Below are 25,031 nucleotides of genomic sequence, written 5' to 3'. Positions count from 1 at the left end.
GACATTAACACTTGATTCAAATGGAGAATGAGGGTGTCACACTGAAAGGAAACCCCTAAATACACTATGTTTCTTTCCACAATGAACCTAATGGCACATCATTGTGAAGGCACAGTGACCCATAATGCTGTAACCTAATAACCATGGAGGCTACCCTTCAAGTGAGTGTCTGTGCAAGAACTACCTATTTGAAACAAGACTGGTAGAGCCAGAGTCTCCCCAGGATATTAAATAGGATGACAGTTTCTTCAGCACTGTTTTCAAAGCAGTCCTTCCCACTAATGGGCAAAGTGCTCTAAATACCCATGGGATGGAGATAATGGATTCTTTCTAGCGATGTTTGGGTACTTGTCATCTTAGAGTTTAAACCCCAAAGAGGCTTCTCACAGCCATGATAAAGGTTAGAACAGCTCAGCTCTGTGGTTGCCAGTAGATTCCATGTGAAATAAGAGGAGATGTGAGGTTCCTGCTGGGTTCAGAGTGTAACTTTGAACCAAACTGTAACACTGAAGTGCTGTCATTGCCAAGATGAAATCAGGTTTTCTGTCTCATCCTGGAAAGTTCATGTATGCAGATCCTGAAAGTGTTGTCAGCTGAGATTGAGTCTTCTGTGTATCAGGGGGGACCCTGAACCCCAGTTTACCATATTCCAGGTGTATGCTTGAACCACCAGACTGGCTACTGTTTTCTGCTGGGTCTACCCTCCTTATGTTCCTTACTCTTCCTCATGAAAAAAGTGAGCAGTTCTGTTTCAAATGAAGACAAACCATCTTTTTTCCACGAGTAAGTTTTCTGAGTGAACTTTGAGTTTTTACTTTCTAATCATTGTCTCATCTAATAACAAAATTAATCAATACCAGAACTGTTAGAATTAGTCTTAGCTTACACTATGCCTTTCAAGAACTGCCAGCCCAATAAACTGAGAAATAATATAGAAAATGGAAAACTTCTTGAGATCACTGACCACATCCAGAGGAAGTAAGTTCTTTCGTTGCTGTTAGGGTCTAAAGCAGAGAGCAGGCTGCAAGAAAACCCTGTCTTCTGTTAGCAAAATATGGTTATTGCAGAGTCTAGGCTGTATCAATTAAAAAATGATTACTGACCCATGAGGTTGCCAGAAAATATGAAATGCATCGTCAGAATGCAAAAGGCATTGCAGTGACACATGGTGTGGAAATAGCATCAGGAGGAACCCTTTCTCTGACTCTAGCAGAAACCGTCTGATGCAAAAGAAGGTTTTGTTTGTACCCAGTGAAAGCAAGTGTCATTGAATGAGTCAGGTATGGCTACTGGTTGTGGATTAAGGATACTTCTGCATCAGATCAATAATTTCATTGTACATGTGCAAAGGTGCATCCAATCCCCAGATGAAATCCAGGTGTGCCCATTCAGGAATCCTCTTTTGATAGATGAGCCTCTTAATTTGAGACAGTAAAATGGCTGCATCCTTGGGATCTGCGAGCAAGTCTTGTCCCCCAGTCCATACCGCGGTTGGTACAGTCATGTCTTCTACATTGTAGAGAGGAGGAGTAGCCTGAAAAACATGAAGCAGTAGAGTAATGAATGACCAGGAAAGCACAGCAAACTGTGCATTTGGGGCTTTCTTCCATCACTGTTCAAAGCAGAGGTGCCTAAACCAAAGAGGAAGGGAGTGCCCTTGCTTGCCTTTTCTGTCTATGCTTGCAGGGATGACCCAGCTGATAGCACAGCTAAAGGAAAAATGCCTCCTGAGTTCACAAAGAGTTACTGTTGGGTCTTTGCCCTCTCAGCTAGGAATTCATAGGACTGGAGCCTGGAACAAGACAGAAGATGTCAGGATGCCTCTGGACAAACCCTCATCTTGGTCCTTTTGGAGTACTGGTCAGCCCCAGAAGACATACATGGTCTAGTTAGAAAACACAACATGTGACAAGGGTGAAAAGGAACATGAAGTGACTTCTGTAGGAGGAGAGAGGAAGTAGCCTGGACTCCTGAATTTGGAAAATAGAGGCCAGAACAGGGACAGAAGACAAGCTTATACAATCACAAATACTACGAAGAAAGAGCACAGGAAGTAATTATCCCATTACTCCTCATAACCCAAAATGAGAAGGTATCCAGGGACTTTCCAGGGGCAAGCAAATTCAAGACAAACCAAAGGAGGTTGTGTTTCATGCAAGCCGTCATTAAAACATGTAACTCAATGATAGACTGTTGTAGAGACCTAAAGGGTAGGAGAGTCAAGGATGGGATTGGAGTCTTGGATGGTGGAAAGGTTCCTCAGGGACTGCTTGAAGACAAAGTCCTTTTGTCTCTGGCTGCCAGAATCTAGGGGCAGCTGTTAGTGCTCTCTGGTTGTCCTTTTCCTAATATTGTTTCCCTGATTTCTCATGCCTTGGCAACTATGTCAATCATGCTAGTAGGCAAGCCTCTTTTGTCTGATCCACTAGATGTACTCCTCTCTTTCAAAATTCATTTTCTATCTTTCCTGCCCTTCCTTCCTCTTATTCATATTGATCATTTAATTGAAAAGGTTTGCATGCTCGCTCTCTCTCTCATTATTGCCATTAGTGCTTGCATGTTTTCTCTGTTGACTTCCAAACTGGGAAGCAGTAATACAGATGGTGGTAGCTAAATCCATCTACTTGTATTCTGAAAATGTGCCTCCTGCTACAGCCTTGCTCTCTTCTTCTGTGCTTCTGTGTTATCCAAGGATGATAATATTGTTTCACCAAAACATACCTGTTGGTATTTTTCCATGTTCTTCTTTGAACTGCCCCAGTCATAAGCTTGGAAATTCCCTGAATGCACCTCCTAAAAGGATGAACAAGGGAAAGGTAGTTACAAAGCTGTCATTCAGGAAGTTTATGGGTTCTTTCCCTGCTGAGCCTCTGACTTGCATCTAAAGCCTCAACCAAAATTCTTCTAAGAGCTATGAAAGAGCCAACAGTAAATTAGTTAAAAATCTCAATCAGTGAAAAGGAGTCAAATGTTTTTTGTCAGAAGCAAAAAAATCACTGCTCCTGCAGAAAGACCCAGGGATCTTTTCACAGGCAATTTGTTCTAGTTTGTAAAATTGCTATTAACAACTACCTCCAGCAAGTTCCCCTCACTGCTGCTGCCATGTCCTCTTGTGACAGTCCTGTTGCCATCACTCAGCTCTGTGAGAAGCTCCTTTGTATGTTTTCTCTTCCCTCTCTGGTTTGAATACAGAAGTCACTATTTCTAGTTCTTCCCTTGTGCTCCTTGGCTTTGCATACAGCATGGGTTATTACTACTGTGAGAGACACCATCAATGGGATCTTAATATTGAACATAAGGTGTCTGTTAACTCCTTGAATATAATAACAGCAATGACAACGAAGGCTTAAAATTATTAATCCTCCATGTTTGTGCTTGCCAGTCTGTGCCTAGATGCTGAATTAAACATGAGTCTTCATTACAGGTCTAGGCCAAGGTTACAAAAGCAACTTAATAAAATCTAATATTTTATGTAAATTCACAGCCAAAATATTGTTTGATTTTGAGTAAATGCCTGTGCATATGTCACTAAAATGTATCTATGTGTTTGCTGCATTGAAAATTGCATTAACACTCTTGAAAGCTCACTGTGTTCGCAACTGCTTCTTGCTCTGCTCCAGAGCCTGCAGCGCTGCCAGGAAACCTGTCTTTCATGCAGCAGCTTCTGTGACTGAGCCCAGACTTTATGAATCCTGAAAGTGTGAGCCCAAAGACAGAATGGCAGCTTCTATCAGCACTACTGCTGAGGATGTATGGTGACAGAACACAGTACATTGTAAGCAGCGAGTCTACTAAATAAAGGATTTTTTATTTATAGTTCTATTGCTGTCCAGACACTGAGAGCTTTGAAAGCAAGAGATGAAAATACAAGGGCTTTTACTAGTAAAATTTGATATTTTACAGAGCAGCCTATGTCTTGCTCATTTCTTGACTCCACATTGGAAACAACTAATTTCTTAAGGTAAGCTCTGTTCAGAATAGTAAACATCATTTATAAAAGGTACTGGATACACAATAAAAAGAGTGATATATACATCTGCATACACAGCTTCCAGCATACATGGTTTTACACAGACAGAGCATCTCATTGTTGGCTTCAAATGTACCTGTAATCACATAGGGTATCTTTATCCTGCTGGCAAAAGAAAGATCAATGAGAATTAGTGTTTTGAATTGAGATTTCAATTGTAAACCACAGGTTGCACGTGTCTCCAAAAATTCAGCAACGGCTTCACAGAAGGATATCAGCTATACCCACTCTATACAATTCATCCAGAGGTAAGTACCTATTTTATTTCTCAGGAGTTTGCTAGTACCTGACTCCAGTGGACTATATTCTGCACAGAAGTTCCAGTGGGGATTTGTGCGATATACACATCGATTCGGTTCTGAAAGAAAATATTCAGTGAGTATTCTCTTCCTCCCTTCTATTCAGATGTACATCAAAACATCTGCCACAGCAGTGTTATGTATCAATAAAACCATCAGAAATTAGAGTGGCATGATCGGAGTCTTCCTCAGAGTTAGTCCAGATGTGGCAGTGTGTCAGGTTTGGAGTAACACCAAAAGAACACCCCCCCAACCAGAACATTTTCCAGGAGGATTGAGAATCTAAAAGAATCTAACAAGTGGAAAGGATAGAAGAGAAAGTCAGCAATTTAGATCCCAAACTAGCTGTTTTTTTTCAGGAGTCTGCAACAAATCCTGTATGAGAGAGGACGGCTGTCAGACAGAACAGCAAAAGGAACTGCAGCTGCCTGAGGAATGCACGACTATTTGAAATAAAACACACCCTCGTCCTGCAGGGGTTTCTTAACAAGTTGCTGTGTGATCCTTCCTCAGAGAATATGCTCTGAGACATTTTTTGGAAAATGCTGAAGCAAAACTTTGATGCCCAGATGGTCTGGCCTACAGCTGGACATAGTGTGAACTGCCCAAGTATGTCTTAAACCGTTCTTAGATACCCCTGAGGTATCCTGTGCCTGTAAACACATCCCTGATGATCCAAGGCTTGGAGGAGGAGGACAAGGGGAATACATGTGTTTCTTTCTCTGTTGCAAAGAGCTCCTGTAAACATGAAGCAAGCAGGGGTTTTATTTCTTCTTCTGTGGTGTGCCAGCATACTGTAGATCTCTGATGAGACCAGCAGTCACAGTATGAACCAGGAGACAGCACTCTAGGTAAGGTCTGGCTGAAGGCAGACTGCAGAGTTTTGTGGGGGCTTTGAGCAGCTGTTGGTTGTTGGGATGATGCCAAATGCTTTTCTAGGAGCGAGGCAGTGGTCCCCTGCCAGTGATGGGGCAACCAGCAGATATTGCCGTCTGGTAGTGGGGACTGTTTCCTGCAATGTGATGCTGACTAATAGAAATTCAGGATTCACACCATAAGATAGAAGGTAAGTTTTGGGAGCAGAAGCTTAAATTCTTAGTAGAGCTGGTAAGAGTCATACAGACCATGTCAATGTTTTTCAGGTTACATCCACCCAGACTGAAGAAGACACTTCTACAAAGCCTGGCAAAAGCTCGGTGGCTGCAGATGGGAACTATTATCCTTCTTAGACACTCAGCCTGGGGAAGGAATTCTCTTTTGCCAAGCAAACCCTGTGAAATACAAAGGTAACATTCATTTAAGAATGTACACTTGTGCATCGTGCTGTTGTTTTTAAAAGGTGTTTGTGTCCTGTTCCTATTCTCCAGCACTTTCAGTGGTTCTCACTTGCTTTTGCTTCATTTGCCAGATGATGTTCCCATAAACAAGAAAGAAATTAGGTGTTTTTCCATTGCATCAGCCTGCTCAAGCATTACTCAATTTGTGTTACATCACTTTTAATGAAGAGATACATTAAACATTAACTCCAATTCGTATTTTGTCTCTAAGCTTGCACATCAGTTGTGGTTTTGTCTAGAGGAATCTTGGAAACCTTTGAGGATCTGCATCTCTGTACCTCTCTATGTAACCTGTCTTAGAGCAGATAAAGTGTTTTTCTTAATGTCCAGTCTGATCTTCCAAAGGCTTCAGTCATAAGGTAAACCTACCCACATGCAAATGAGTAGACTTCGTAAAGCCCTGTTCTTTCTGTTTATCCATTTTAAAAGCTGAACAAACAAGTATATGGTTAAACAATTGAAACCAAGATATCACATACCCTGAGCAATTTTTCAGGAAGGTAGAGGAGTTTTGTTGCTGGGCTTCTAGCATACTTAACAGTCGTGACAGGTGCTAGCGCAAAATAGAGTTTGATTTTTTGAGCCAGCTCTGGCATTGTTGAAAATGCAATGAAAGCTGAGAAAACAACAACAACAAAGGAGATAAGAAAATAATTATTTGTACATTAGACTGTTTTCAGTATTTATAAATGCTATTCTGCAATTTCAAATCTACAAGCAACCTTGTTAGTTGTTCAGAGACTATGGTTCAGCCTAGATTTTTGTGAAATCCCTCTTCCCCATGTGTTACCAGCTTGTAGTTTTAGTTCCCTCTTCAGAGAGAAATTTCTTTCTATGTTTTGCTTTTGCAGCTTTCTTCCAAACCCATTTAAACATAAATGCACACTTCTGATGTACATACATGCATTTCATATCCTTTTAGGAGGAGCAGTTGTTTTTCTTCCGGTCAATTCAATTATATATTTTTTGTGTGTGTGTGTGTGTGTGCTGTCCAAACTGGCCAACTTCTCTTTCTGTATTCTCATCTTCCTATTTTATTTATTTTGGTCAACTAACCAGCTGCTGTTGAGCACACCCTTGCATCTTTGAAAGAAACAATTTGCATGGCCCACAATAATTTCCAGTATAATTCTAAGTCGACAAACTTAGAGCAGCAGTGCATTTGGCTCATTACGTTTTATTGTCTTTATAATAAATTAAAAATGCCTACATGCTGAAAACAGCTTATCCTGCGTTTTTCACACCTGCAAAGAGTTAATGTATACTCCAGGTACATCCAGTATTTCAAATCCCATTTTAATCCTGTTTTCCTGAAAAATTAGTTTGTTTTGTGTAACTTACCAATGGTAGTACCTTGTGAATAGCCAATGTAGTACAATTTTTCCTGTCCTGTTTTCTCCACAATGAAATTTATTGCTGCTGGAAGATCAAACTTTGCCATCTCATCAAAACTGCAGGCAGGAGATTGAAAGAGAGGCATGCATAAATTAAAAATCCATTTGAATTCACATTTTTATTACAGGATTGTCAGCAAAGAAACAATGTGAACTGCTTAGTGAATCACTCAGCTATTCTAAGTTCTGTGTTTTTCTGGCACTGGATATGGAAGATACAACTCAAGATTTTTTGGGGTATTTTCTCCCTTGACATCAACAGAAGGACTATAAATTCAAGAAGCATCAGGTTGAATTGTAATGGTCTACACAGAAGGAAGAGGAGGTGATATAGTAACAGAGCTCCTTCCATGGAATCACACATTTTGTACAATCTGGTGTTAAAGAAAAGGCCTATTTTTAAATGTTCGTTAAAATAAGTGCAAAAACAATTTTTTACTTTTTCTCCTTCTGTGATTTTTATGTTATTCTAGTATATGGACTAAGTGTTTCTAAATAGCTTCCAAAACTGCCTACAGAACTGAGGAGTGGCTTGGACATGACCTGTGCAGTTTCCTCTGAGTTGCTCTGCTGCTATGCCTCTAGTTTGAAGAAGTAATGAGAGGGAAGTTGTCTCCGTCACCATTAAGATCCACACGCATGCATAGGAGCTTCTCAGCAACAGTGAATGTAAAGAATATTTTTTAAAAGGTAGTATATGTAAATCCCTGATTTAGCTTAAATAAATATGTAAGGGTGGGCGATGGAGATGCCCTTCAGTGGTTCAGGCTACCTGAAAGCCCAGAATTCATCCTGATAAATGGAATAATTTTGATGTTTTCTGGACCAGCGATTCCCTCTGCTATTTCCCATCCAAACGTCAAAGCCAGCATCAGCTAGTATGAAGCCCAAGCTGTTGTTGGTCAGGTTTGTGACCCAGTTACTAGCATCTCCCAATAATCCATGTTGGAGAAATACAGCAGGTTTCAAAGCTGAAAAGCAAATCAGAAACAAAACATCAATTTATAAAATGTCTTGATTTTCTTGTAGTTCAGAGACGTTAGTGTCCCATATTCAATACTGGGATTTGTTCCTGCACCAACTTAAAGGAAGACAACTAATTATGAGAACAAAGCATCTTTTTCTGTAAAGAGAGAATTTTTTGTAGACTTCTGTAAGGATTTATAGAAAAATCTGCTTGAGACCAGTGGAAACTAGCTCGGCACCCTCCAGTCATTGTTTGTATAGCTCTACCACATTAGCTTGAGATTCTCAACGCTGATATATAGAAGGAAGGTGTGGGATTGTTTGCAGAGATTTCCTTTACCCAAAATATGAATCAGTCACTGATATTAACCAGGTGTAAGCAAAAGCGAAGCAAAATTAGAAGCTGGAACAGCTTTCTCAAAACAGGCTAATTGGGCAGATTGCAGCCTTTACCCTCTTTTTTTAACTTTTACTCATTGACTCTTATCGTGAGGATATATGCTTCATATTATGGTGCCTTTTTATAGTAAAAAGATGTGCTTGACATAAATCCTGTTGATCTTGAAGGCTGTTCAGAGTAGCCAGAATTCTCTGTTGAAATTTCATTTGTGTATACAAGCTTTGATGGACATTTTACAAGTATTAGATACCTCTTTCCAGAATGTGCCCTATCTAGTCAGGTTTTGTCTCATCTTAAAGAACTGTACCTGGGTTTCCCTGATTCTGTGTACCATAAGGGATTCTATTAATGGTAATGATATAACCATCTTCTGTCATCACTTCATACTCCTCACTGGGGTACCCTTTGTAAGTAATGAGCTCATTCTAGAAGAGAAGGTACAAATGCATTCACTTGCAGAAGTCCATTTCATATATTATATGCATAAGATATTCGCTATGAAGAAACATTAGGGAGCAAATGCAACTGGGGATTTAGTCTACATACATTAAGCATCTAAATAAAGCAATATCAGGTTGTATATTGTAACCTTAAAACTATAACAAATTTCCGTCATTCTTTGCGTTATACCCAGGATTTGACTATTCAGTTAAAATCTGGTATAAAACCCCTATATTATACTACCACCATATAATCACAAGCCCTTGCACTCTGGTGATATAAGAATCACTATAACCTCATAGCAGGAGCTTATGATTCCCATAGCTGAGACGAAGAGCTGCCTGGGTGCATGCTCCTGATCTGCTGCAATGCAAACTGAAACCAGCTTATTTAAACTACCTTCAGAGAAATCCAGAGAGCTTCATAATGCCCTTTTGTGAATGGCACTTATACAATGAGTGCCACTGCAAAATTGACTACATTATGGAAAAAACAGCATCAGCCTCTTGCATAGTCACAAGGGAAATCACTAACACAGCCAATCTTAAGCTCTGAAATAAATATTACTTTTGACCTGTAACATTCAACCTGTTTGTTTACAAAAAAGGATTGTTTTTTATAACTTGTACTCGGAGAATTACCCAATACAATTTGTCATGCAGGACAGAAAACCCAAGATTTTAACAAGGGACTAAAGATTTAAACAACAAACTTGCTTGGGAAGAGGTACTCTTCCAAAAAGTTGGGCATTTCTGATCTATGCTAGTCATTCAAAAAAGGAGAAAACATAAGCCACTAGTTACTTAGAATCATCTTTGATGATGAAACACTGACATTCCAGATGGTCGTTCTTTCAGATACAGGGATAGTGCCAGCAATAGCAAACTAGTAACTGATATTTAAAAGGAAAATAACTCTGGATATTTACTAAGGAAAGGTGTTTGCACTAAGTTCTACCAATCAAACATAAGATGTGCTGTTACACATGCAGAAAGAAGAGAAAAGCAGAGAAAGCAGTAGTAAATAGAGTCATTAGAGAAGATGGGTTAAATAAAGGCAGCTTATCTATGTTGTTGTTTCCAACTCCTAGAAACCCCTCTGCTGTAAGACATGCATTCCTTCCATCCCAGGTCACTCTATCCAGCAACTTACAATATTCATAAATGCTTCAGGATCCACAGCTCTCTTCATTCTCCTGAGTTCTTCTGAATAAGTAATTCCCTGAAACAAATATGTCACAGCAACAAACAGCCATATCTTCTTTCTGGATAAAACAGTATATTCATCTGTCAGTAGTCCTTCTCTGCACTTTTAATCCACACAGGTTCTGTGCTTTTCTGATGGGGGAAGTGCTGCTGCCTAATACTGAATGGAGCTAGTCTGGTACTCCTTACTTGTTAATTAAATGGAACAAAGTTGACTTTAAACACCTATCAGAGGGATTCTGGCAGCAATCTGGATTCTCTGCTAAGGTTTGGACTTGGATGTTGCTCTCAATCAGGGCAAAAGTATCAGTGAATCCAAGAAAAGGAGCAAAGCTTTCAGAGAAATGTGTTTCACTCATTCTGAGAAGCAAGTCACTTGCATTACCATGGCACATATTTGTTCTGCAGATTAATTAGGAAACAGTTCTGGCTAACTCTGGGGAATGCTGGAGTTACTGGGCAACTCGTAACTAAATCAATCGTTATCACAGTGAAGTTTTCAAAGTGGAGACAACTAAGGTGTTGGATAATTAGCTAAAAGAACAAAGACAATTGAAAATAAACAAATTAAAATATTTATCATTTAATTAAGAACTTAGGAACCTAAATGAAGCACTTAATTCTAGTTGCCTAGCATAATTTCTACAAACCTGCTCACTGGCAAAATTTATCTGCTCTGTAGGATGGGGATGGAGAAAGGAAAAGAAAGCTTTGCTAAATGTAAAGGTAGGTAGAGACTGAGTGCAGGGGCATCTAGCTTTGTTCAAGAAATGAGGAACAAAAAAAACTGAGAGAAAACTAGTCTGCTTAGCTGCACACATAGCAGCTCCACAGTCTGTGAACACCTACGTACTCCTAGCTTGAAGACAATGCGGAGTGCTTGAATTAGCATTCTCTCTATGCCATACAACCGCCTGGAGACCATGTCCAAACCTCTGTTGTCCCAGTGATAGAGCTCTAAGCTAGACTGAATTAGCCAACAAATCTACTGTATTTATGGTTTTCCCAATCAACAAGACTTTGTAACTTTTTCCTCAAATAATATGAATGGTTTATTTCTTCTTATCACAGAACAATTTGTATTCTAACTTTCTAACACTACATTCTGATATAATCTGTATCTTGAAAATACTTGGCTCCTTTTGTAGTAAAAGGAACAGACATTTTAAAAACTTCCTTTCACTTAGCTTCAGCCTCCTTGCTTTTGGTCAAAAGCCACTGCTATCTTATTCCCACACTTGGCATTTTCCCATGCCTCTCCAGTTATCCCGGGGTTACCTAAATTCAGGCTAGGTGAGTCATGCTACTCCTCTTTAGCCAAAAGGAAACTTTCAAGAAATAGCCATCCTTTCACTATGTGAGTTACAAACAAAACAATAGAACAAAATATATTTGTTCTCAAATAATAAAGCAGCTCCTCGAGCCTCGGTTTGATACTGTCTTTTGTAGCTCCCACAAAGCCTTCACCAATTTGGGGTCAGAGAGAAGTTTAAGCGTTACCAACCTTGTGCCAGAAATCATGTGTTCTGCTGCGCGACTGAGATGACAGAAGAATGGAAACTCAATTCCTGGGTGTTTGGAAGCAGTGCTGGGTAAAGAAGGCAGCAAAACAATGGTCACGCACTGTTTTTTCCCCAATCATGCAGCACTTTGGCAATAAGCATCTGTTTCCTTCCCACTCCTCATGCCTTCTGCTATCACTTCAGCTTTTCCCTAGGGTAGCAGCAGAGAGAGGCAACGCCTTTTATTCTCAAACCTCATGCTTTTCGTCTCCTTCACCACCACAGCTATAACAAGGCTCTTTTTACTATCACAGATTGCTGGATCTTTAAGGAGCATACCAGCCCTTGTGGAGTAGCAGAGCAGGATCAGGAATTTTGAAAGCAAACATATTCCTAGATATACCTTATCATACCTAATGGAATTGTCAATAAACCTGCGACAATTTTCTCTTGTACTAACAACCTGCCAATTCTAGCTTCTTGTGTTATGCAGAAAGGATGGAAGGAACTCTGACTCTTTGATACTTCTATAGATGTTATTGCACATATTTTTCTTTTATTCTTTTAATGCTCATGTTGCTGTTCTGTAATGCTATATTGCTGCAGGAGTGATTTCACAAGATTTTCCTTTATTCATATTTCATCTCTAAAATGGCCATAGAATAAAATGGACATTCCCTAAATGTATAGTTATGAAGCCAGAATGCTTTTCCATAATCTGTATGGATTTAGGAAACTACCATAGTGGCCACTTGTCTCAGCAGTCTCAAGCATGCTGGGAGTTGGCCAATGTTGCCTAGCAGTAGAAATTAGGTAGATTTGAGTAGATCATTAGGTCTTCAGGATAGTGACCTTTGTGAGGCTCTTCGTTTTGTGGAGTACAAGCATAATGCAGCCATGTTCCCTAACTGATGTCCTAGCTGTTAATATAATACAAACTTGCAGAAGTATGATTGAGGCTTTCTTTTTTTTTTCTTCACTTGCATATTCTGGTATAAAGCTGGTGGACTTTGCATTATGCCTGTTCCAGCTTGGTATTTTTAAACCTTGAAACTAATTATTCTTTCTTGTTCAGTTCCCCACACTTGTTCCTCCAAATACTCATTCTGTCTTACAGATACTGTTCATCCATGCAGAACAGATTATTTTATACACTGAGACGAATATCTACCAAGGTTTTGAACAGGCTTTGATACTTCTATTTATATTATAGCTTGTATACTTTCTTCTTGCAATACTGGCTCTGGTTAGGACCAGATTTATTTAATATGTCCTCAGAAGTTATTTTCTTTAATATTTACCGACCGGAAAGAAGTATGGAAGAAAGTCTCAGGAGAAGACCTGTTCCTACAAGATTTGCTAGCAGGCCTTCAAAGAGAAATATAAAGGTCCAACCTCAGGTTCTGGTGGAGAAACAGGAGATGAAATGATTTTCAAAGGGCTGGCCATGTGAGTTCACAAATGGATTTTTTTTTAATCTCCTGTTTATTTCCTTTCGTATACTTTGACATCTTGCATCTTCCCTCTAAGAAAACCAGCTTTTCTCCTTTTTAAAGTCACAGTATCTTTTGAAGCTCAACATGAGATCCACAAACGAACTGTTTAAATATGTACTTGCCTTCAAATAGCTCATGCTATTCTGACTCATTAAGACATGCTATTAACTCGCTCTGAAAAAAGCCAGCTTCATTCTTTAGTGTAAAGCAATGCTTCATTGACAAAAATAACTCAATATTGAGTAAAAGGACAACATATAAATGGCATAATACCATAAGCAGCAAACTAGTGGATAAAGTCATCATTGCAAGTTATTGGCAGCACGTGTTTGAAGCGAGTCTGATAATTTTTAAACACAGACGTGCATACTCTGTTGTAAGTTGACAGGTTTCAGAGGAAGTTACTCACGTTATAAAGAGGTGTAGAATTCAGCGGAAATGCTTAAAGGATGAAATGTCGCTCTCAGAAGTGTGACTGCAGCTTCACTGATGTGGTCACATGCAAATGAACCTTGCACTGGTCAGTCTAGGTGCCCCTATATAAATACCTTTGTATAAATTGTTGACTACATGCTCAGTTTATGAAACCTCAGCTCCTTCCAGTACCCTTTCTGGATAAAAAACACCATCAATGCACAGGATATAATCCCTAACATTTTGGTGTTTTCTGCACACTTTTTGCTCTCCCCATTCCCTCCTGCTTCAGGAATTAGCCCTGGCTCTGAAAGTGACTTAAGAATGGAAGATATTCACAAGCAGATGAATATAGCAGTTCTTTGTGGGTCAAATATGTCCTTTTGGCTTCTTCATCCAGCTAGTGTATGTAGTTATCAGAAACATTTGGCTATTTTGAGTATGTTAAGGAGGGCCTTTACAGGAAGGTATGTTTTTTTTGAGAGACAGACTTGTTTTTGTGCGAGTTGCCAGACACTAGTCTCCAAGGGAACACACAGCAGCGAAAACAGAAGGAACCCCTCTGTGCACTCATATGGCTTTAAAAATATTTCATACCAAAATGGTGTAAGCAGTTGTTTCTTGAGAGTGAGCAAAACACTGAGACCTAAGGACAGGATCTAACATTGTGTTCTCCACAGCATCCCTAGGACAATACCTGGTTTCTGGCAGTGTGGGTGCAACGCCTGCCCTCAGCCACCCCATGCTATTGCCTTGGCGGGGGCACTGTTGGCTCCCAGCACAGGCATGTCTAACGGGGTGAAGGCAGAGCCCCCCGTCCAGCAATGGCTCCTACACTTCCGAACAGTGAAGGGAGTCCTTTCAGTGGAGTCTGCACACAAACAGACACAAGTGCAAAAGCATAAAGCACTAGTGAGAATGGGTGCTGCTTGGGTGAGTTTCTCTCAGCTCTGCCAGGCCTGCAAAAATACTCCTGGTGCTCATCATCAAGGCAAACGGCATGGGCTCACCTGGGGGAGTTCCAGCAAGTAGGCCGAGCAGCACTGTAATCTTATGCCATGAGTGAGCTAGCTCCGAGTTGGCACTTACATAATTGTGAAGCTTTCATGTGACAAATGTAAAGTAAGAAGTTTCAAAAGGAAGGGCTCAGGAGGGACAGAGAGGGGTGCAAGCCTGTCTCTTCTGCTCACACTGCTGACACCTTGTCTGGGAATGTCCCAGGCCATGTTGCCCTCCTGCCCAAGCCTCTTAGAGCCTCAGACACCCATAGAGGGGCAGCTCAGCACTGGCCCCTCTGTTGACTTACCCAAAGGAAACACAGTTTCTGAAAACAAAAATAATTTCCATGGTATTTTTTGGCTGATGCTGAAGTTTGTGAAATGTATGCAAACCAAGATTTCTTCACCTCTGAGGGTGGATGAAGATGAGGTCTCTGTTGCAATTCATGAGCAATAACTGTTCAAATTGTTTTGCCGCACAATCCACAGGTAATTCTTTTATCCTTCTGCTAATTTTGTAGCAATGTATACAGCAATGTCTCCTCACCCTTATATGTATCAACTGTAATTAGAAAAAAAAGGAATTCACACATTTGCATACACACGTGTGGAAAGCTGAATTAAGTATGCTTTATTTCTCTTGCACTTGTTGTTCAATGAAAGTCTTGGGAGTGTGAACTCAAATCTTCTGGCAGAAGAACTGGAACCAGCACGAGCAGTAAGCAGGAGCTACACTCAGTGTACACCAGTCAGCGCTTGTCAGTGCGACCCAGAGAGTCCTGGTGGGCACATGCCATTAAGTACTGGTAAGCATGGACTAATGAATGAGGCTGGGGTTGGGTCAGGCAGTTTGCTCTGGTCAGTTTTGTGTTGGCATCAGCAGGAGCTACCCAGCTGTTTTTAAGGATGTGTCAGAGGGTCTGTGGGCAGAGTGGCTTGGGTTTTTCTTAACAGCTAAGAATTACAGTAACGGGTTTGCTCTGAGACAGAATGAGGCTGCTGGGGATGGCATCACAAAACCCCTGTCCTCTGTTCAAACTGGGATTTTTGCATACTGTAACTTGGTTGGGCTGGGGTTGAGTTGGCTGCAGCCTGGAGTGGGTAGTGAGCTGAGGTCAGGGCTGGGCCCCAAGGTGGCTGGCAGCTGGGACTGCTGGCTCTCTCTTCCCACGAACACTTTTCTCCTTGCCTGCTTTCTACTGAAAAATCCTCTTCAAATATGAACTCCATTACTAATTACCTTAATCTTGGTTTGTTGAATGTCTTCATGCATAAAAAACAACTTCCCACTAACTTGTGCTAAGTCAACAGCTTGGATAATCATAGCTCTGTCTTTCCAAATTGTAAAGCACTTGTTTTTTCATTTTGCCTTTATACACAATAGGAATTTCTTTTGAAACAGTGAATGTGTAGCTAACTCATAGATCTGATCCTTTTTCTTTAAAAAGCTAAGGGATAGTTACCAATACAAGTTGCTGGTCTGCTCTGGGCATCAACATTAATTTTCCCACATTAAATAGTCCATCATAAATTAATTAAAAAATAAATAAAAATAATTACAAAATTAAGATGATTACTTCACACTTAGGGCTTAGAATATAATTTTGATGTTTTGAGAGGAAAATGGAACACAATGAAAGTGTTTTAACCTTAGCTATAGAAATGCTCTTTAAATAACAAAGCTGTGTATCAAATATAGTCTGCATTTTCAAGAAAAGCTTTCCCTTATAAAGATAATTTGTCTGTTGACCCCAAAGTGATACTTTTCAAAACCAAATGAAGAGTCTACACATTCTATTTTACTTATGTCAACAATATTTCATTCTTTTGCTATGTGAAGGAAGTTTACTTCTGAAATACTAGCGCCAACACATAGTTTCACAACTTTGCACAGAAATAGGACAGATGAAACTTATGGAACACTCTCAAACTCTGCTCCATTTGGTGGTTGCACTGGACGTTCAAAGTTTCCATGAAACAAGTGAATATTCTTTCATTAAGCCAAGTAATATCAGACAAGGGCATAATTCTTACCATCACCATATCTTTTTCATTGTCAGGGTAATCTCTTTGCTTTGGAAGCATTTTGTGAAGTGTCTTGAGGCAGGAAGATCCCTTTGCAGAGTGGTCTCCCAGCTGTTTTGCTCCCTTGGAGCAGGTAGCAGCGGCCATCTGAAAAGTGGTAAATTCCCAAGGTCTGTGTAGGAGCATGACATGTCCCTCAGCAGGGATGCCTCGTGGCTCCATGCTCTCTGCTAGTGGGGCTGTCAATCTGTAGCAGAGGAGCTCCAATATCAGAGGAGAAATAGGTCTGAAAAAACAGCAATTTGTATTTTCCTTTTGAAAACCAACAGGAAAACTGGTCATGTCTTTGCTGCCCAACAATTTGAGTCACAGTGATCCCCAGGCTGATTCTGATCTGAGCTGGCGGCATCCCTACAGAGACTGCTGGGACTCCCTACAGAGACCTGGCTCCAGCAGCACCCCTTTTAGGGTTCATACCCCTTGCAATTCACCCTGTCCCTCAGCTGGCAAAGCCGGGCTGGCATCTCCCTGCTACATTCCCCGGCATCATTGTGGCACTGCTCAGCCAAATCGCTCTGCACTTGTATCCACAGTCTCGCCCAGGTCATCCTGGCATCTTGAAATAACTAGTGTCCAGGTCTAAGGAGTAGGACATTGAACCACTCATCACTGTTGTGTGATTCTACTCAAGTCATTTTGACCTCCAGGGCTTTTGTTTTTCTTCCCATTGTCCAGCTGGCACCTACAGCTATGTGGATTTTGTGCATGGACTGTCCTTAATATTTGTCTGAACAGTGTCTAAGTGATATTTCAGTTCAAGCTGCATTCCTGTTAATCTGAATGAATATTCAGATAAGTAAATGAAAATCATGGCTGAAATCCTTACTTTTAAGCCCTAAGGGGTGTCAGATTTTATTCATATAAGCTGTAAAGACAGACATGTCCTCATTACAAGTTCTGTTGACAGACACTTAGAAGAATGGACTATTGGAGATAAAGAAATCACTGATGAGTTTTTGCTTTGGAAAAAAGAAAGGGATATCTGAAAAAAAGATTTAAACAGATTTTTACCAGGTGAGTATATTCTTGGAGCTAGCAATGCTGTCCAAATTTTCATTCAATCCTGTTAGAATTCTTCCGTGTTTAAAAAATTGTTCCCTGAGCACTTGATGTAGCAACACTGGTTTCCTATCAGTTTGTACCTTACAGCTGATTGCAAACTTCAGTTAAATATTTCCAGTGATTGGGGTATCTGTCTTTCTTTTCTTCTTCCTCTTCTAATCTCCTAATCATGCTGCAGTCTTTACTGGTCTGGACACCTGTAGTCTTTCTCTTCTACTTGTTCACCTTTTTTTCACAAAACACACAAAGCCTTAATTATTTTGCAGAGGACTATTCTGCTATCACTGAAAACTGGCCACAGGGCTCAAATTTACCAGGGAACATGCAGACAGACACACAGACAGCATAATTTCCTGAGCATTGTTCCCTTAGGAAGGCAGCTAAACCTTAAGCTTTTGAATAAAATCACTGTATGGTTCTATACTGTTTCTGGATTGCTTTTCTTCATGTTTTGAAAAGGGATTGTGCCTTTGCAAAATGAAATTATTTTTTTAGACTAGTATAATTTTCAAATTATGAAGACAAGTACGAATTTTTTGCATAAATGAGTTATTCTAATATTATAGACCCTCTGATGTTATAGACTCACCCTTAGCCTTATGGGCAACGTGCAGTGTAAAACTTGTACGTGGTGAAAATACTGGGCACCCACCTTTTTAATTTTATAAGAAAGTATTTGTTTTCCACAGAAGGCAACAGCTTAGGAAGCACCCTGAATTTAATGTCATTCCTTTCTGCATGTCTGTGCATGGTTCAGTTTCAACAAGGGAGGAACTGAAATTAGATCTGTTCAGAGAAAACCTTGTAAGACTCACCTAAAAATGGATGGGACGTCCCAGTCTCCAAGGGTTTTGGCATGTACACGGAAAGATACATTACCATTTTGCATAGTGTGAAATCTCATCTGGCATGTTCAACACCCTGGAGGTTGTTCCAGATTGTACAGAAGTGAACCATGTCACCATGTCATGTCCTTGTCACACCTTATGTCCTAGCAAGGGACATTGAGTAGGGCCATTGGGATGATCTGTGGAAGAAGCCAGGCTTCCCTTCCCCACTGTGGGATTGCCTAGCTCAGCAAGAGATCTCCCACATGATGCCTTCCCCACACATGATGAATTTCCCATGTGCAATGCCTTCCCCACGCTCTTCGATGCCACCGGCGCCAGGGAGGGGGAGCAGCATCAGGGACAGGTCAGCTCTGACATGGTTTCTGCCACCACTAGTCTGTAATTTTCATTTGAGGCTGCAGAGAATTACAGCCTTGGAGTTCATTTATTAGAAATTAAAATCAAAGCCAGAGGTAGATAATTGCTTGTGGCAAACCGACTTCTCTATGTGGTACACCAGCTGTCAACTACTAGTGGGTGAAATCATAAATACAGGGTGTATATGCATACAGGGTGTGCATATGCAACCCTCTACTCACAATGGCTATTTTTTCCTTTAGATGACAACTCACCTCAGCTGGAATTTTGAGGAAAAATCTTTTGCAGAATCACAGAATTTCAGCCACTAGTCTGTTCTTTTTTTATATCTTTGGCCATTGCTACCTATGGGCCACTGGACAAAGAAGAGGAGTGTAGTAAGATAAGGAGCTACTTGAGGCGCCAGTAATCAGTTCACGGATCCATCAACAGAATGTAACAAAACATGGGTTTTAGTGCCATTTGAGATGTCCTTGGGCATCCTGCCTGCCTCTGGGATTTGTCCTAGGCTTTGTGTATATTCATTTTGGCTGAACCAGTTTCTTGCTGGATCATGTCTGGAGGGTGTGAAGTGTTTTATCCTTATCTGTTAAAGATCACTTTATTTACAAAAATATTAGTAAATAATGAAGACTGGATTTGCAGGTATCCTTCATTTGGTTTATGCAAAGCAGCAGCAGATTTTCAGATGTAGAAGCAGCTTTCCGTCTGTGATGACTGATGGGCACAAGTTGGTTAAACTTGTGAACGTCTATAGTCTGCAAAATGTTCACTATTGGTAGCTGAACATTATAAAAAAAAAGGATGAATGAAAAGTGGGAGGTCGTTTACGAGAGGAATTCTAAACAGTTTTCCCTTTCACAGGCGATGCAGACTAGCCAGTTCTCTGCATTCAAAGCCATAAATGAGCTCTCCAGGATCACGAGGAGCTCCCAGTTTTCAAGATTTTTCTCTATGACTGAGGCATCTCTTTGAACAGGATCTGAATGTCTGATATCCTCTCATGAATCCAGGAGCAGCAATTTTAATAGAAGTGCCAACCAACCTTTCAATAAAATCTTACTGAATTTGTTAATTTATAACACCATTATAATTTAAATTATGGCTTTTCATAGCTCCTGCAAGAATGGCAAGTATGAGCATAGGGTTTGATACTATCCTTGGACTTCAGAATACTTGATAGGTAATTTCATATTTTTTTATCTAGTTCTTTGATGTTGTGCAGGTTAGAGGGGGGTTTTGGGTTTTTTTCCCATTACTGATGTATTTGGTTTTGGTATTAACTCTGGTGAGGTTACTTTATGCCCAGACTCTTCCAGTTGTGGTATGTTTCCTTACATGCAACAGGCAATTGGGTTTGCACAGATCAGCACAACACATACTGAGTGAGGGTGTGTAACTGAAAAGCATGTGCTGCAGAGGTTAGCTCTGTTAGCGTGCTAATCCCAGAGGGTTTGCTGCCTTTGAAACACCAAATACACTATGCGTCAGCTACCCAGCATGCACACATGCGTTTCTGTCTGGGAAATCACCATCAGAAATAGCGTAACTGCGCCTAATTGGAGACAATCATCCTGATATTTCCCATCAAAGCAATGTGGGTTTACTGGAGTGACACAAAATGAAATAGCAGGCTCTTACCACGCGATGCACATTTGTCTTGTTTATTTGTAATAGATAGTGGAGGTCATTTATGATGAACCTGGTTTGTTAAATACAATTGTAGCATGAAGAGGTGTGGTATCTCCCGTATGAGCTGAGGAAAAGCTGGTTAGCTGCAGTCGTGGTGCTGTAAGAATGTGCCATTCCCATACACACCCTGATGCGCCATGTCTCTCAGTCCCATCCAGTCATCTCCATCTGCACTGAGGTGGTGCATGTTGTCCCGCTGTTCCTCCCACGAAACCACACAGCTATGCTGCAAGAAGCAGCACATTGCACAATGTGTTCAAACTATCTCAGAATTAAAAAGCTGATGAAAAGGTTATACAGGGTAGTTAATCAATTATCATGTATCCACCTTTGCTTATGATTGTATGTCTTTGCTTTTTTCTGCCTTCTGGTCTTTGAAGGGGCAGTAATCACTCCTAATATATGTGACAATTTCAGTTCCAAATTCAATTATATGTTGCCATACTTCTGCTTGGGGTGAATGAAACAAAACCTCATTTACCCTCTCCTTGTTCATGAGGTGAGGCCAGCTTCTAACCTAGCCAGTCTCCTGTCCCTTGTCTACTCCTCCGTACTTATGTCTTCTTTGCAGTCCTGTTAATGTCATCTACTCCCACTGTTTTCTTGCATGTCCCTCAGCTCCTCCTGTCCCTCATGTTTGATTTTCATTTCAGTATCTTGTCATGTTTTCTTACCTACCTGTCCTATTTCAGCTCTTCATCCTTTCATAAATTCCTCCTGTTTCTCAGCTTTCCCACGTACTCTTTTCTATTCTGCCTTCATGATCCTCATATGCATTTCCTTGCCTCGCCACTGTTTCTCTTCTGTTCACCATATGCCTTAACATCCCATGAAATGTTCATGTATATCAATATCCCAAGTGAAATTCCAGTGCTTCTAGTCATGGAATTTCTTCTGCTAAATCAGATTACTGATCTGAAGAAGTAACATTTCAATGTCATACCATTGGTCTCTTTCTCCAGACTATACAGCAGTTGGCATGGCCTTTTTTAGTTTACAGAGGGGATAAACAGATGTGGGAAAAATGTACTTTTGAGAAATCATCATAATTTTAAAACCAAATCACTAACTTACCTTTGGACTTCAGTCCTGGTGCATCAAAGAACAACCCTCAGCAATTCCACTTTTCTAGTAGTGACAACTTGAAATTACACCTACATCAGAATTGCATTTATATTAGCTGAAGCTATTCCATTCCTTTCCATTCCAGTCTAGTCTAGTCTAGGCTAGTCCATGCTACCTACTCTATTCCCTGACCCAGGTATCCTCCTGAATCTCAATATATTCTTTCTTGTAGAAGAGACTATAAAGTAACATGTTGCCTCAGGTCTTTTTCTGAATATCAGGCATGTATAATAGATGTGATTTCTAAGATGTTCCCCTTAAAACTATTTCCTGACTGCTTTTCATACACGTCCATTTGTGAGAGATTCATCCAAGGCAGAGTAAATTTATAGACTTGTGAACTCAGAGGTCTATTAAAGTTTCTCATGAATATTTTGAATAAATCAGATTTTAAACATGATTAGATAGATCAAATGAAATATAAGCCACAGTATAGTAAAACAGAATTTCTGCTTGGCTTCAGTGCAACTTCTTCTTAGCAACTATCCTGTGCGGTTATTGAGCCCTATACACACCTACACAGCTTCATGAGAAAACTTTTCAAAGATGTCAGACTTTTTCCTAAAAGGATAGAACAAAGGCAAAATGCTATTAATAAAAATATCTTTCATCTTTGTAACTACAGCATTAAAAAATGTTGAAACTGCCAAAAGAAATGAATGTTTTCAGAAATATTATTTATCTTGTAATTTCTAATTACTGTTACATGAAAACTCTGCAAAACTTGATTGCAAAGTATTATTAATTATTTTCTACTTGAGACTAGCTTTGATTGAATCCCATTCAACTTGTAATTTTCACTGTGCTTGCCTGAGACATACAATTTTTTTTAGCAAGAAAAAAAAACCTCTGAATGGCTCATCAGAATGCCAGTAACATGGGAGATATAGTCTTATAAAAAAGGTTTAAGACGTTGCCTATGCTGATTTTTCTTACACATTTTAAATTGTTTTACTGACTTAGCTGCTTGTGGGGCAATAACTCCAATGATTACTTTTGTTAATAAAACTATTGTGTAACAAACCTAAGTTTTTCATGGTAGCTCCATGTAGTCCTGGGTGGCTGTATGAGCATTTCACAGGTGTCAGCCACACAAGAGTGGAAATCACAGAAAATGCTAGGGTGGGCAGGCAGCTGGAGCTGAACTCTGGGTATTTCTCTGCTGTCATTTACAGCTCTAAGCAAGTAACAGGAAAGCAGAGAGTCTGTCTGGAATGGCACGCAGGGTGCTGTTTCAGGGCAGAGTCAGCACAGTGGCTGCAATAACAAGTCCATGGCAATATAAATTCTGCATGGTATGTTTTCCTTTGCCTTGTCTGGTACTTTGTATCGCATGATCTGTCATGGTACCTTTTCTGAAAACGCAGTGTGCACTATTGATGAGTAACCCACACACGCGGTGCTGTTTCAGGAAAGAGCAACGCTGTAATTAATGAGTTTGGGGCAGTCTTAATTGTAGCTGCAGGACACAAAGCAAAAAATATTTTGCCGTTTTGTGCCAGCTTTTCCATGGTTGAAAGTGCTATGTAAGTGGAAAACAGACATACAGTAACAGCAATTTATGAATAACATCAGGATATGAAAACTAAAGATAATTTGTATTTATAACTATCTGATAAATACATTAGCAGAGGGACTATGTTGTACTTTTGTTTGGGGTTTTGATTTAGAAGGAATCGGCTTGAATGTAGGAATGTTTGTGCCTGTGACTACTGGTCAGAAGTGAAGAAATCCTAGAACAAGTGAGGATGGAGTTGATAAAATAATTACAGCATATGTGCGATAATTTAGTACTGGGTAACAGCCAGGAGAAGCAATGACAACAGCAGAGCCTTCTCCATTTCCAAACCAGTCAGCAGGAATTTGTTTGCAATTCCCTTCTTATGGCACTTCCACATGAGAGATGTTGACAGTAAGATTGTCATATTTTTACACTGTGACCACATGCAGTCCCAATGTGAAACACATAACATGTCTATTGCTGGAGAAGACACACTTACTCCATTTATGTAGCTGATGATTTCTTCTGAGCTTGCAGATGTTTGCATGAGAAAGAGATGCTGAGAGGGAATAATAATTAATTTGAGAGGAATAAGATGGAGTTCACTTTCATGCCTGGGCTTGGTGTTTTGAGGGAAAGGTGCAGCTAAAAGGCGTAATTCCCTTCCCAATCCATTCCCCTCGAGACCTCTTGGATCAAGCTTCCCTGCTGTGCTGTTACAAATGTATATGCCCAGGGAAAAGCTTCAAGTTGCCTGGCCCACCTGACTTCACCCACCAGATCTGGGAGCATGGCGAGGATCTGAGTGTTGTAATACCCCTGCACCTTCATTGGCAGTCTCAGTTTTCCTGAGCATGTGAAATGGGGACTTAGCTCTGCACTGTGACATAAAATGGGATGTGGCCCCCCTCATCTGATTGGGCTTGGGGACAGGCTTGATCCCATGCAGGGGACTGCCTCCTCAATAGGCACAACAGTGAGAGGGGTAACCAAGAACCTGAAAAAAGCCTTCCCACCTTGAAATGGAGAAATGTAGTGCTACTATATCAAATTCAAAAGTAACGTCATTATGCCAAATTCCCCCTGAGAGTTCTTGCATGTGGCCGAAAGAGCAACCAATGTAGAAGAGCTTCTTCAGCTTAGTTTTGTGTGCAGCAGAGCTCTTTTTGTATACTCTTATTGCAGGAAGTAATACAGCCTAGCACAAAATGTTACTGAAAAAACAAACTTGCTTTTTTATGGTGCAAAATTTGTAGCACATCAGGAGGCATCAAAAGTTGGAAGGTGAGGTTTGCCTAAAAAGAACAGAAAAACTTTACAGGTTAGTTCAGGATGCTGTATAGTTTCCTTTCGCCCAGCTTGTCTTCTGTGGCTGCTGCCTTCTTTCCTTCTAGGCACAATTTGGTGCTCTCTCCCTCTGCAGTGTTGAAAGCCTCACCCAAAACAGCAGCAGCAAGTGTGGCTCCAGGGAGAGCAGCGCAGTAGGCACCACACCAGCCAGGGAGCAGGGTGCCAGCAGGGAGCTGGGGGCTGATAAGCAAGGTTGAGTACCTGCTTGAGTACCAAACCCAGCCCCTCTTACAGGGGAGTTTTAGAGAGGCAGTGGAAGAAGAGTTAGGGCAGGGAGGAATGTGCGATCATGTCACAGTATGCATATTTTTTTTTTAGCATGGATTGATCAGGATGATATTTCTTTTTAAATAACTCTCCTGAATGAGGCCAGGTCTGGGGTGGAAAAGGTTGGGATGAAGGAGAGGCTGGGCAGAAGGATGAGAGTGGGATGGGGTTTAGTGTTAAGGTGCTGTTCACATCTTCCTCCTGTGCTGTAAGAAGTCCCCTTTAGGTACAGGCTAGGGTGAGGAGGAGCTGTCAGGAA

General features: G+C 40.5%; 1 protein-coding gene across 2 annotated transcripts; it reads right to left on the bottom strand.

The window, feature by feature from the left end:
- Positions 1 to 1,197: 1,197 nt before the first annotated feature.
- Positions 1,198 to 11,593, bottom strand: LOC137662138 (lipase member M-like). Of its 2 annotated transcripts, XM_068398219.1 has the most exons (10): positions 11,577 to 11,593; positions 10,020 to 10,131; positions 8,734 to 8,851; positions 7,833 to 8,031; positions 7,008 to 7,117; positions 6,146 to 6,282; positions 5,454 to 5,600; positions 4,317 to 4,388; positions 2,722 to 2,793; positions 1,198 to 1,534 (listed from the first exon to the last, which is right to left on the bottom strand). In XM_068398219.1, exons 1-10 carry the CDS (start codon positions 11,591 to 11,593, stop codon positions 1,301 to 1,303), a joined length of 1,218 nt encoding a protein of 405 aa, XP_068254320.1. In that variant the 3' UTR covers positions 1,198 to 1,300. The 2 variants fall into 2 exon arrangements, with proteins under 2 accessions (XP_068254320.1, XP_068254321.1); XM_068398220.1 differs by lacking the exons at positions 5,454 to 5,600; positions 11,577 to 11,593 and having other exon boundaries at positions 10,020 to 10,028.
- Positions 11,594 to 25,031: the final 13,438 nt, after the last annotated feature.

The sequence above is a fragment of the Nyctibius grandis genome, chromosome 4 (genome assembly GCF_013368605.1).
Source record: "Nyctibius grandis isolate bNycGra1 chromosome 4, bNycGra1.pri, whole genome shotgun sequence".
Taxonomy (NCBI): domain Eukaryota; kingdom Metazoa; phylum Chordata; class Aves; order Nyctibiiformes; family Nyctibiidae; genus Nyctibius; species Nyctibius grandis.
Note: the sequence above shows the minus strand (reverse complement) of the source record. Positions and strands in the feature narration are given on the sequence as shown.